This window comes from Gekko japonicus, unplaced genomic scaffold, assembly GCF_001447785.1.
Source record: "Gekko japonicus isolate JY-2015 unplaced genomic scaffold, Gekko_japonicus_V1.1 scaffold2717, whole genome shotgun sequence".
Lineage (NCBI taxonomy): Eukaryota > Metazoa > Chordata > Lepidosauria > Squamata > Gekkonidae > Gekko > Gekko japonicus.
In genome coordinates, this window is record NW_015165905.1 from 79,942 (window position 1) to 94,145 (window position 14,204).

General features: G+C 48.0%; 1 protein-coding gene across 1 annotated transcript in view; it reads right to left on the reverse strand.

Annotated features, from left to right (window-relative positions):
- The window catches only part of ARHGAP17 (Rho GTPase activating protein 17), a gene marked incomplete at its 3' end in the record, with an annotated part of 79,092 nt that extends 72,998 nt beyond the window's left edge, over positions 1 to 6,094 (reverse strand). The window contains exon 1 of the mRNA XM_015411378.1: positions 5,903 to 6,094. Within this exon, the coding sequence (XP_015266864.1) occupies positions 5,903 to 5,955 (53 nt within the window). The remainder of the gene's footprint in view (positions 1 to 5,902) is intronic.
- Between the last annotated feature and the right edge of the window lie 8,110 nt (positions 6,095 to 14,204).

Below are 14,204 nucleotides of genomic sequence, written 5' to 3' on the forward strand. Positions count from 1 at the left end.
CTGTTTTTTAGCCTCCGGCTCACACATTTTTGCCTTAGCTCAGGAAGGGTGGCTCCAGAGCAAACTAATTTACGCAGCAGCCAAGTCACTCACTCACAACTTTAATGCCGGCAGCTCACAAAGGAGAATTTTTGCTCACAGGACTCCACAGCTTAGAGGGAGCATTGCCTCAAGCCAGCACATTTCTCCTATTCCTGAATTTCTGTGCACTAGACTCAAGAGTCATCCCACACCCCACTGCTTCTGAGCCCTCACATTTCTAGGTTTTGCTATCCAAGTGGTCGTTTCAGTCTGGAGCGACTTTTCGGAAGCTCCCAAACAACTGAGTAGTCACTCCACTAAGAGTTTAGTCACTAAATTAAGGGTAATCCCAGGAATCTGCTGTTCCAATATACGGAACCTAACACACCAGTTTTATTTCCCCGCTAAACGTATACCCCATCTTTGGGTCTGGAAGATCAAAGAGGGTTTAGAGCCAGGGCTACACCCATATCAAGCCCCAATTCTTTGGGGGGGGGGGCGAACAGTGTTCCCTCTGAGTTAGTGTGAGCTAGCTCACAGGGTTTTAGCCTCCAGCTCACACATTTCTGTCTCAGCTCAGGAAGGATGGCTCCAGAGCAAACTAATGTATGGAGCAGCCAAATCGCTCGCTCACAACTTTGATGCCAGAAGCTCACAAAGCAGAATTTTTGCTCACAAGACTCCACAGCTTAGAGGGAGCATTGAGGACAAACCCTCGATCCACAGCTGGTTGGACTCAAATGTGCCAACCAAAGTTAGGCACCGCAACAGTAAACGCTGCTTCCAGGAGGTGGGAGGGAACTCCGATCCTGCTCTTGAAGCTCAGAGCGGGACACAACATTGCCTAACTGCTTTTGCAATATCCTGGATAAGTAGGCCTTCATTAACTCAATTTTACAGATGAGAACCCGGGACCGATGGCAACCTGAAACCAGCCCATCAGGTATGACTTGAACCCAGGGCTTCTGAAACCAAGCACGATAGTCTCTGTTGACTCGGAAATCCTAAACGCTTCAGGAGAACTCCCACTGACTGCTGAGAAAAGCACCATCCCAGGAAGGAGAAGAAGGATGTGCTCTGTTCCTGCTGCCCTTCATTTCTTCACAGCTCCAGGGACTAACAAACGCAGAGCGCAGCCCTCACGCCTGCCTGCCTCCAGTAAGAGGAAAACCTTTCCAAGTCAACCGGACAAACACAAGCCTGAAGCCCTCCTGTTTTAATTTCAGGTCCTGGATGACTTACCTAATAAAACGTGTATCCTGTTTTTTTTGCTAGACACTCACACCAGTTGATCAAATATAACAGACAACAGCATAAGCATTTCAATCGGCAACAGTGATGAAGGAATGGCCACTGAACACTGATAAACTCTACTGACTACATTCAAATCCAAATGAACAAGATTCCCAGGGTACGAACTTTTGAGAGACGGACAAAGGGAGTTTCGACGCTCAGCTCAGACTCCCCGAATCTTGTTGGTAACAAAGGTGCTACAGAACCAGATCTAGCTGTCCTACTGAAGACCAGCATGGCCACCCTCTGAAACGACTAATGATATATTTCGAGACTGAACAGCGTAAATTAAACAGGCCCAGTTGCCCATAGAATAAAGAGCTCAACCTAACGTAGGTCTGAAGCATTGTGTTTTTGGCGGCGGGCAGAATCTTCATCCTCAGAATTGTCCTAAGCCAGTGGTGGCAAACCTATGGCACGGGTGCCAGAGGTGGCACTCAGAGCCTTCTCTGCGGGCACGCGTGCCATCGCCCCAGCCAGGCCCAGACCATCATTAAAGTGTCGAGTTCTCTGCCAAATAATTTTAAGTAAATGAAAGCATTTGGGACTGCTTTCCTTACTTTGTCTGGATCATCTTAAGTTAATGTTTGAGTTGTTTTTTCTAAAGTAAAATCTCAGTATTCAGGTTAAATTGCCGCGTTGGCACTTTGCGATAAATAAGTGGGTTTTGGGTCGCAGTTTGGGCACTCGGTCTCTGAAAGGTTCGCCATCACTCTCAGGGCTCTTTTTGTAGCAGGAACTCCTTTCCATGTTAGGCCACACACCTCTAATGTAGCCAATCCTCCAAGAGTTTACAGAGCTCTTCTTACAGGGGCTACTATAAACTCTTGGAGAGTTGGCTACATTAGGGGTGTGTCGCCTCCTATGCAAAGGAGTTCCTGCTACAAAAAGAGCCCTGTTAAATGCCAACAAAACAAGTTTTAATGCCCGAGGGAGGGAGCTTTGCCCCTTGAAAGCTCATTGTTTGTGGGTCTCTGGGGTACTACTGGACTTGAATGTATATACTTTGGGACTTTAACTTTCTTTTAATGGTCAATTCATTTGAACTAAGGTCTCAAGTCGGGCTGCACTCAATGATTTTTAGATTCAGGCGGGGTCGCCACGTTGGTCTGAAGCGGAAGAATAAAGGTGGAGTCCGGTGGCGCCTTTTAGACGGATGAAGTTTTATTCAAGGTACAAGCTTTATTCAAAGTGCACCTGCACACAACAGCTAATCCCCGGAATAAAACTTTGTTGGTCTCAGAGGTGTCAACGGGACTCAAACTTTGGCCACCTATTTTATGTATTTTATTATAATCCTACACATATGTTGCTAACTGTTGATTGTGGTCAAGGCTGAGTGATCTCTGTCAATGTTCCCTCTAAGCTGTGGAGTCTTGTGAGCAAAAATACTACTTTGTGAGCTGCTGGCATTAATGTGTGAAATGTGTGAGCTGGAGGCTAAAAAACTGTGAGCTAGCTCACACTAACTCAGCTTTTCACGTCTATTGTAACCAGCATTCCCTCACACATTTCTGTCCCAGCTCAGGAAGGATGGCTCCAGAGCAAACTCATTTCTGCAGCAGCCAAATCGCACGCTCAAAACTTTGATACCAGGTGCTCACAAAGTAGAATTTCTGCTCACAAGACTCCACAGTTTAGAGGGAGCACTGATTAGGAGCAGTGTCCCCTGTAAGCTAAGTTAGTGTGAGCTAGCTCACAAGTTTTCAGCCTCCGGCTCACACATTTTTGCCTTAGCTCAGGAAGAATGGCTCCAGAGCAAACCAACTAATGCAATTTATGCTCAACTTTAATGCCAGCAGCTCACAAAGTAGAATTTCTGCTCACCAGACTCCACAGCTTACAGGGAGCACTGGTTAGGACCAGTGCTTCCTCTAACCTGAGTCGGTGTGAGCTACCTCACCATTTTTTAGCCTCCGGCTCACACTTTTTTTTTAATCTCAGCCCAGGAAGGATGGCTCCAAAGCAATTTGTGCTCACAACTTTAATCCCAGTAGCTCACAAGACTCCACAGCTTAGAGGGAGCATTTTGATTGTAACCTCATGATAATATGTCGCGTTGTTTCTCCCTCCCTTCCTCCTTGGGTCCTGCACATAACTATTCCCCCACACACCCACACACAAGGTGGGCCTGGATCTGAGTAGCCACATAGGAAACCCTCTAACTGCATCTGGCCACATTATACGCGGCGCTTTATGAGCTTCGTCGCTTTAAACTGTTGTTTCAAATTGCATTATATATTGTGTGTATGGAGACTGCTGGAACCCGCCCCGAGCCTGCTTGCGGGGAGGGCGGGGCACAAGACCCATAAATAAGTAAGTAAATATCAATAAGCGAAAGCGCTGCCTGGACTCCAGAGCAATGCACGGATGTAATTTTCGACACCTCCCTGGTTGCCCTGCATAAACACCAGGACTTGCTTAACTCTGGAGACAGAGACAAACAATTTCAGCAAGAACGGCCTCAGCCAGGCTGAACCAAACTTTTTAAAACAGACCTCCATTTTGAATGAACCGATATTCTTGACAGCTATATTTATCTGTCTTGGAAGATTCAGATCTGTGGTGGAGAGAGAAGCGACCTGCGCTTCAAGGAGCCTACACGTGAGTAGGATTATTCAGTATAGCAGAGATAGATGGAAGAGCAAGCAAGCAAGCCACCCTCACATGCAAAAAGCAAGCCATTAAAGATGTGAGCTTGCATTTATAGGGAAAAAAGGATGCCTAAGAACAAAGTGACTTGGTGTGTTCCCAGTGAATGATACAAGAGTTTCAAAGTGTCCCTGAGAACCCATCGGTATTCCTTTTTCAGTGGGGGAGACTTTTGCAGGTCAGCCTTTTTCAATCACTTCCAAATATGTTTCCCAGGCTAGTTTCCTGGCAAGCAGTGTTGCCCCCCCCCTTGGGACCCCCATTGATTTTATGTGAATTTCTATCTAGAGTGATATTAAATATGAAGAGTGTATGATCTTTACCTCTCTGGGTGACACCATTCCCTTCTGTAGGAGAGGTCTGACAGCTAACATCCCCCCCCCATGAAGGAAATATGACGTAGTCTTGTGATTTCATTCTACTTAAAACCAAATAAATGGGGATCTCAGGCCACAAAAGTCTGGTATGCAGGTATGATGGGTGTAAGGATGAGGGATGAATGTTGTGGTTAAACCAAATTAAAAGCAAAAATAAAATTTGTCTGTATTTGGATGTAGGCTGGATGTTACCTCCAAACACCAGAATAATTAAGAGAGGTAAAACAACTAAGAATTGAATTTAAATATCTCTAATAACTAATAAATAGGGATTATTAGATGAAATAAATGAACTAGCTATATTACATAAAATAAATGGAAAATCGTAAACTAAGATAACTGAATGCTGACACAATAAGCTGACTACATGCTTACACAAATAAAACCTAAATGAACTACCTGAGCACAGAACTCATAATGCAATTGGATAAATTTATAATGAAACAATGGATCAGAATAACTTAAAGGCTATTAAAAATAAGGCTGATTGTAATGTTATGGAATACCAAAATTAATTGTAGATTTTTCAGGCTGTATGGCCGTAGTCTTGGTATTGTAGTATCTGACATTTCACCAAGACTACAATGCCAAGACCACGGCCATACAGCCCGGAAAATCTACAACTAATGAACTCCAGCCGTGAAAGCCTTTGACAATATATTGAATACCAAAAGTACCCATATAATAAAGAGCTCAACCTAATGCAGGTTTGAGGCAGGGGGAATCATCATTCTCAGAATTGTTCTCAGCAATTTTTAGATTCAGGTGGGTTACAATGTTGGTCTGAAGCAGAAGAAGAAAGTTTGAGTCCAGTTGGCACCTTGAAGACCAACGAAGTTTTAGTCTGGGTATACAAGCTTTCTTCGAAGTGCATTTATATACAATAGCTAATCCCCAAATTAAAACTTTGTTGGTCTCAAAGGTGCCAACTGGACTCAGATTTTCCTCACCTATTTTTATTTTACTATTACCCTACACATGCATTTTAACCCTATGTTTGATTTTAACAGTTTTTATATTACTGTATTATTATTTATTAAAGAACTGTATTAGTGTAATGAATCGTGTTTTATGAATTATGAGATTTTCATTCTGTTGTAAACCACCCTGAGCCAGCCTAGGCCGGAAGGCCAGGAGAAAAAAATCAATAAAATAAAATAATAATAAATGTGTTTCTAACCGTCGACTGTGGTCAAGGCTGAGTGATCTCTGTATGCTTTCAGGTTTATTATAACCCATGACAATATTTCATATTGTTTCTCCCTCCCGCCTCGGATCCCGCACAGAACTATTCTCGGAAAGTGAAAGCGCTGCCTAGACCCCAGGCAATGCACTGATTTAATTCCCCTGCCCCTAGAAGGGCCATGCTTTCTTATTTGCTTGCAGTATGTAATATCCCAGGGAGGGATGGGCCCGCCAAGAAGGGCTTTTAAAATAGACCCAGGCCCGGCCAACCCCCGAGCCGGCGGGGGAGGGGGGAGAGCGGGGTCTCCATGGCAACGGGCCTGGCCTCCCTCTCCCCCACCCCAACCAGTGACACACACACACCCCGGCCTCACCTGCCCACCGTCTGGTTGGCCAGCTGCCTCATGCGGTTGAACTGCTTCTTCATGGCGGCGGTCGGGGGTCCTCCTTCCTTCCTCCTTCGGCCGCTCCCGGTGTTCCTGCGCGGCCGCGGCGGCGGCGACTCTCCCCCGATCGCCTCCCTTGCTCAGTCACTCAGCCAGCCCGTCCGTCGCTCCCGACCCGGCCTCCCGCCCCCACCGGAAGTCGCCGTCGCCGCCGCGGCCACTTCCGGCTCTCCCCGCGCGCGTGTCCCGCCCAGGGGCGGTGCCTCTGCGGGTCACGTTGACGCGAAGGGAGCCACCGCGCACGCGGCATCCGGGCACTTTGCCGGAAAGCGGGGCGCTGCGCTCACGGGTCCGAGGCAGTCGACACTTCCGGCTCACATTCGACAGCTCAGAGTGCGGGCAGAACTGTTCTCCGGGGGGTCCGGTTACTTCGGGGGGGGGGGGGCGCTGGGAGAAGGGAAAGGAGCTGGACCTCCACTCTCCCCACCCATATAGTAAAGGTAAAGGTTCCCTTGCTCGAAAGCCAGTCGAGTCCGACTCTAGGGTTGCGGTGCTCATCTCCGTTTCCAAGCCGAAGAGCCAGCGCTGTCCGAAGACATTTCCGTGGTCATGTGGCCGGCATGACTAAACGCCAAGGCGCACGGAACGCTGTTCCCTTCCCACCGAAGTGGTACCTATTTATCTACATATCCACCCATATACATTTGAGTATTTTGTGAGACAGCCGAAAGAGAGGAGGGCGCCTGAAATCAGCCACGGTAAATTGGGGAACCAGCATGACCCGAGACCAAGTCTGTTGCTTTGCAAAGCCACTTCTCTTTGGGGAAAAGGTTCTGTTGCAAAGAGACCCTTTCACACAAGGAACTCTTCTTTATGTGATCTAGGGCCGAATTTAGGGATTATTCCAGGGAGCCGGAGCTGTCAGGCAGGGGTCCTCCACCCACACGATGCCTGTGGACACTTTTCCCGGCACTGCAAGTCTTTAGAAACTGGGTGGGGCTCCTTTCCAGCAAGGCTTCTGATTGGCCACTGGAGATCGGATAGGGTGTGCAGATTCAAAGAACGTAGTTTTGGTGGCAGTAGCTAGGACAGGGTGGGTACTGTTCTGTCTGCCCCTCCGCCTTTCCCAAATAAACCACTCGTCTTGTTCCCTGCACTTCCTCCGTGTGATTTCGGATGCCAGCCTCCCGGTGGGACCTGGGGGTCCCTTCGAATTACAGGTCACCTCCAGACTACAGAGATCAGTTCCCCTGGAGAAAATGAGGGGGACTGATCTGGCCACCCTACCCCATCCCCAATCCCCTGCTGGTGGCTAGAGGGGACCTGGCAATCCTAGTGTGGATGTGACTCCACCGCCAATGGTGGTCCTTTTGTGGTCGTGTTGGGGACCCCTGCTTTACACTCTTAATGTCTCTCTCTCCCATCCGATTTATCCTGCTATATCCTAGTCCTTAACTGTAATTTTAAAAAAACTTTCACTCCGATTTCCCAAAATTGTTTTAGGCTGTGTGCAATCTTAAAAAAAAAAAAAAAAAATCAGCCCAGAAAGGTGGTGGATTCTCTAACCTGGACAAACTATACAAAGAAAGAGAAAGAAGTACTTTTCTCCCTTTCTCACAATACAAGAACTCGTGGGCACTCCATGAAATTGCTGAGCGGTCGGGTTAGAACGGATAAAAGGAAGTCCTTCTTCACCCAAAGAGTGATCAACACATGGAATTCACTGCCACAGGAAGTGGTGGCGGCTACAAGCATGGACGGCTTCAAAAGTGAATTAGATAAGCATATGGAGCAGAGGTCCATCAGTGGCTATTAGCCACAAGGTATAGATAGGGACTCTGGGGCAAGTGATGCTCTGTCATCTTGGTGCTTGGGGGGGTCAACAGTGGGAGGGCTTCTAATGTCCTGGCCCCACTGGTGGACCTCCTGATGGCCCCTGGTATTTCTGGCCACTGTGTGATACAGAGTGTTGGACTGGATGGGCCTTTGGCCTGATCCAACATTGGCATCTCTTATGTTCTTAAATGTTGAAATTAAAAAATAACTTATTCTGTCTGGAGGGGGCCACAATATCTTCTTTAGGGCACTGAACTCTGGCCTAGAAATGCTAGAATCCTTCCCCCCCCCCCCCCCCCGCCCCCCCCTGTCTCTCCAGCTGCCTTTGTCAGTTGCTCCCCAACATCTTCCAAATGCCATCTTCACAGTCTTTTGAACCCCCCTTGCCTCCTTAAATCATCCTCGCAGGGCTGTGCACCTGCCTGGCCTGTAAATTCTCTGCCTGTCAACTACCAGGGTGAGGGTGTTTTCAGGGATTTAAGTTTGTTCCCTGTGGGGTCTTCCAGCATTCCCTAGGGCAGTGATGGCGAACCTTTTAGAGACCGCGTGCTCAAACTGCAACCCAAAACCCACTTATTTATAACAAAGGGCCAACACGGCAATTTAACCTGAATACTGAGGTTTTACTTGAGAAAAAACAACTCGTACATTAATTTAAGATGATCCAAACAAAGGAAGGAAAGCAATCCCAAATGCTTTCATTTACTTAAAATTATTTGGCAGAGAATTTCACACTTTAATGATGGTCTAGGCCTGGCTGGGGCAATGGCACTCGTGCCCACAGAGAGGGCTCTGAGTGCCACCTCTGGCACCCGTGCCATAGGTTCGCCACCACTGCCCTAGGGCATGTAACAGCCTATTTTCTTTTTAAATGTTGTAAGCCACTTTGAGCCACCTGTAAGGAGAGGGTGTGGGGTAGAAACTAAATAGGAACTTTTGAGACTATTACTAGGTTAAACTTTATAGAGGATAAGTCTGTTAATGGCTACTAGCCATGGTAACTGAGGGGAACTTCCACATTCAAAGGCATTAATCCTCTGAATCCCAGGAGGCAGCTTTAGGGGAAGGCCTCTGCCTCTATGCCATTTGTTGGTCCTCCAGAGGAGCTGGTGGGCCACTGTGCGAGACGGGATGCTCCCCTGCTGGTGGCCGGGGGACCTGGCAACCCTGCCGGACTAACTGGGCTATTGGTCTGATGCACCAGGGCTCTTCTCCCGTTCTTAAGACTCAGTCTTACTTTGTGCATTTATCTGGGGTTTCTGAAAGCCCCATATCTTTATGTTGCAAGTGATCCTCTATCACTCTCTCTCGGAACATCTCTAGGGTTGCTAGCTCTGGGTTGGAAAATTCTTGGGAGATTTGGGGGTACAAAGAAAGGCATGGTTTTGGGGGGTGAGGGACCTCAGTGTGTGTGGGGGGAGGTAATGCCAGAGAGAGTCCACCCTCCAAAGCAGCCATTTTCTCCAGGGAAGCTGATCTCTGTCCTCTGGAGATCAGTCGGATTTCCAGATCTCCAGGCCCCACCTGGAGGGTGGCATCAATAGGCACCTCCCTCGTTTCATAGGTAAAGTTAAAGGTTCCCTTGCTCGTGTGGCCGGCATGACTACAAGGCGCACGGAACGCGGTTCCCTTCCCACCGAAGCGGTCCCTATTTATCTACTTGCAATGTCTTGCTTTCGAACTGCTAGGTTGGCAGGAGCTGGAACGAGAGACGGGAGCTCACTCCGTCATGCGGCACCCGGGTCTTGAACTGCTGAACTACCGACCTTCCATAGCCTGCAGTTCAGCATCTTAACCACTTGAGCCACCGCAGCTCGTTTCATAGACTGCCCTACATTTTCTTGCTGCTTGCTTCTCCTGACTCTCCACCCTGATGTGCTTCACCTTTGCTCCAGAAGATGAACAACACCACTGACGCTCTGGAGTCCCCTCTCACTGATGACCATGTGCTGACGACAATGGGGCTGGGCTTCTTCCCTTCGGATGCCAGTCGTTTGGTTGTGGGCGACAGCTCCCAGCTAAGGGCTGACCAGAACCACTCCCATGATGGCCGGGGTCTCTTCTTGACCACTACGGCAGCCCAAGTGATCTCAAGTCTCTTTGCCTAGTCTGCTCTGCTGATCGCTTTCCACCAGGTAAGAGGACTCTGGCGCCAACTGGAGGGAATCCACGTTGATGAGGGTGGGGGCAGAAGGACGATGCTGGAATTCCACCTTGAGCTTCTTGGAGGATAAAAATGTACCCAATAGAGTCTAGCTACCCTGCCAGCTAGCCCAATCTCATCAGCTCTTGGAAGCTAAGCAGGGTTAGTCCTGGTCAGGCCCGTAGCCATGGCGGGGCATTTGGGGGCGAAGCCCCACCATAGATGAGACCTGCCCCATCCTGGGACAATGCCAACCTCCCCACACACCCCAGTGCACCTCTCCCCTGCAGCGGCGGAGAGGCTGGGGAAGGAAGGGCAAGCCACCCTGCCGCTTCAGGTCAGTTTCACTCCCCACCTATCAGCTGTTAGGTTTAACAGCTGATGGGAGGGGGGTGAAACTGAGCACCCTTCCTTCCCCAGCCTCCCTGCTGCCTGGGGGGGGGGGGCTGGGGAAGGAAAGAAAGTTTGGTTCCACTTTCAATGCACTTTAGTGATGGTTTGCAAGTGGGTTTCACACAGTAAAATCCAGTTGCAAAGTGCATTGGAAGTGCACTGAAAATGCGCTGTTTTGTTTGTGTGTGTGAAAAATCCAGCTCTATCTTAAGACTGTCGGACTGGATGGGCCATTAGCTTGATCGAACACTTGCTTCTGCTATGTTCTTATGTTCTTCGACTGCTGTGTCTTTACAGGGGTCTACTGCTCTCTTGTCCTGACCCGGATAGCCCAGGTGAGCCCAGTCTCATCAGATCTTAGAAGCTCAGTAGGGTTGGCCCGGGGTTAGTATTTTTATGGGAGATCTCCAGGGCCGTGACGCGGAGGCAGGCAATGGCAAACCGCCTCTGGACGTCTCTTGCCATGAAAACCCTACGGGGTCAGCCTAAATCAGCTCTGACTTGACAACACTTTCCACCACCACCGATCTCTTGGGAATGAAACCTGAAGAATGTCTCTTTTTAGTTGGGTCTGAGCAAATAAAAGCCACAGACTGAGAGAGCACTATAAAAGTTTTTATTCAATTAAAGCTTGAAGTTTGTTTAAAGACAAAGAGTGCTTTTTAATGAAGGCAGTAAGAGCAACATTTGAAACAAGGTACCCTAGTTTAGTTGACAGAGCACCTCACTGTTATTGTGATGCCTTCAATGATCAGGATGAGCTAAGCAAAACACACACATTTCCTTCAAGGACCCTAATGTCATTGTTAGGAGGATATTAATAAATTGCATTGTTGTTACTGGCTGTATCGATTACTGTTTCTTTAAATCCTAGTTCTTAAGGGAGTAGTCTAGAACAGTCTTTGCTTAAGGCCATTTTGATATGTTACAGGCTTGAGCAAAGTCGATCTTCTCCAAGATAGGTTCAAAGTAGATCCCCTAGTCTGTTTCCATTGCAGCGCATTTCCCCTGGCAGAGGCAGACCTAAAAATGCTTTCCATTATGATTACCTTGTGGAACATTTCAGAGAGATTTATGCTGAGGAGTGTCTGGATACTCAAACCCTCCTAGAGAGCCATACTGATGACCGGGAGATGGTGCGGAGGATAATCTATGTGGCACCTGTGGTAAGAAATTCTACTTCTTTGCAATATTACTAACAATGTACTGTTGTGGAAAAAAGTTTGAGTCCAGTGGTACCTTTAAGACTGTCTGGAGGCAGCCCTCCTGTTACTCAAAATGGTCTAGTAATTAATTGTTTCATTGGGGAATTTAGCTAAGCAAGAAGGGGTAACCTTAGATCTTTTTGCCTGTGTATACCAGAATTTTCCCTTAGAGAATATTAATCAGGCTGGTGTTCAACTAATAGTGGTTTTATTGGAAAATACTAAAAGGACAAATGTGCACTCCAAAAGACACACTGAAAGCACTCTTGCAAGGTTGGCCTAAGGGGGAAAAAATAGTGTGGAAAAGGGGGTGTAATAGATTAGGGAAGAGGCTATTGGTGTCGTGGTTAAGAGGGCGGACTCTAATCTGGGAGAACCAGGTTTGAGTCCCCTCTCCTCCACTTGCACCTGCTGATGTGACCTTGGGTCAGTCACAAGCTCTGGCACAGCTGTCCTTGCAAAAGAGCAGTTTGTGTCAGAGTTCTCTCAGCCCCACCCACCTCACAGGGTGTCTGTTGTGGGGAGGGGAAGGGAAAGGAGTCTGTAAGCCGCTCTGAGACTCCAAGTGAAGGGCGGGGTAGAAATCCAATCTCTTCTCTTCTTCTTCTTCTCCTCTCTCTATTGTCAAAAAGGTCTCCCTGCCCAACCCAGGCTGAAGACCCTTTCTCCAAGAGGCTGGCTAGCTGCAAATTGCAAAAGGTGTTGGAAGCACCTGGGCACCTCCAGCATTGGTAGTCTGCCACCAGTCCTTCTATGTCCCTCCAGCCAGGGGCCAAAGGACTAACTCCTGACCTTCCGGGGATCACTGAGGGAGTCCTCCCTTGCAAGGCTGGCTCACAGTAGGAAACCCACCAAAGCTACTGTTGCGTTAGTGGACCGCCAATCTAGCCATTACATTTCTTATTGCAGCTAGAGAGAAAAAGAACCACACTGTAGTATTTAAATTATAATTTAATTAAGGTGCAGAGAGTTACTTAAAATACTGTGAGGAAGAAAAAAAAACTAGAGATTAAGAAGCTAACTAGACACTTTAAAACCTTGGTTTTCCAAACAACAAGATGTTACCCATTCAGAGTTTTGGGTCCAAAGCAACTCTTCTCCAGAGTCCCAAAAGCCAGGCTGGTTGGATCCAGCAGCAAAGTCTCAAGACGGCCAAAGTGAGCAAGACAACACCAATATGTCCGCGCAGGGGTCATTTCGTAGAAAAAGAGGTGCGGGAGCTCATTAGCATAACTCATTAACATAACTTATTTGCATATGCCACACCCCCTGACATAACTGGAAGGGTGTCAGAAGGCACCACTGGACTGTTTTGGATTGCTAGCTTTTTGGGGGGGGGGAACGTGCAGATCTGTCCTCGCAGAGGAGGGAGAGCTTGTACCTGAATAAAACTTGGTCTTAAAGGTGCCACTGGACTGTTTTGGACCGGGGGGGCTCTGCAACTTACCTGGCTGCTTCTTGCTCTGACTGAGGGCTGCTGGGAGCAGGGGGCGGGGCTTGTTGCATGTGCCCGCCCCCTGGGCTCTTTACTGCCGGAGCTCTGCTCCTGTGCGCTCCTGCGGGAAATGGCCCCTGTGTCCGCGCGACATGCAGGCACCATCAAGCCCCAGAATGGGTTTCAATATGGAGGATTTATTGTCTGACTCCTAGACTGTTGCTAGGCCTTTACACCAATCAGGGTTCAGTCAATATCCTACAGTCACAGGTGGGCCAATCAATAACAGGGTGACTTCATTGGTTCTCTGTCCATGTCAGAAGGGCAGTGGTGTGATCTGCAGCTCACTCCACTCCTGTCTCCCACCAGGGCTAATTGAATGGAATGTTAATTGAAGAACTAAGCTGGAGAAGAATATCTTATCTTGCAGGTGCAAGGCCACACTATTCTCTTCCCAGCATGACTATTTTGTTACAATCTTAGCTGGTGTTTCCATAGAGAACACTCCTTGGTTATGGCTAAGAATAAGGCTGCAGCCCTGATTCGGTTTTTTTTCCACAAGGGCAACCAATTTGTCCCGGCTGTGCTTAAGATGTTCCAAGCGGCTGTTATATCTCGTCTGCTATACGGGATTCCTATCTGGATCCAGTCTTTTACTAGGAGAGTTGAGAGCATCTACTCCACTTTTCTGCGCAGGATTCTTGGTGTTTCCAACTCAGGGTCGCTTTTTGCCCTTTATAAGGAGCTGGGTCTCCACTTGATAGAATCTCGGGCTTGGATCATTACGATCAAATATTGGCTTCGGCTCCATTTTCGATCTCCTCCTGCTAGCCTAATGGTCCAACTTTTAGCTGACCCTTATACATCAGAGTGGTCACAGGCCATAGTGAAAAAGGTGGGTACCCTAGGTATTGATCTGGAACCCCTCTATAACTGTGGTGAGGTAGCAATCTTGCAGGTGGTAAGGAGGAGAATTTGGGATATAGAGGCACAGATCATTAATGCCGGTAGTCTTGGAGTTTGTTCTCCCTACTCATTACCCCTCCTCCCCTTGCATACCTCCATGGTACCATATATTGCTAATTTGACAACTCCAGTTTGTAGGAGGGTTTTTATGCTTGCAAGGTTCAACCTTTTCCCCTCAGTAGTGGTTTCCGGTAGATACAGGGGTGTGCCATACAAGGATAGACTCTGTAACTGTAATCTTGGGGAACCTGATTCTATCACCCATATTCTCTTTCGCTGTCCTAAATATCTCGCTATGCGCAATGTTTTGAT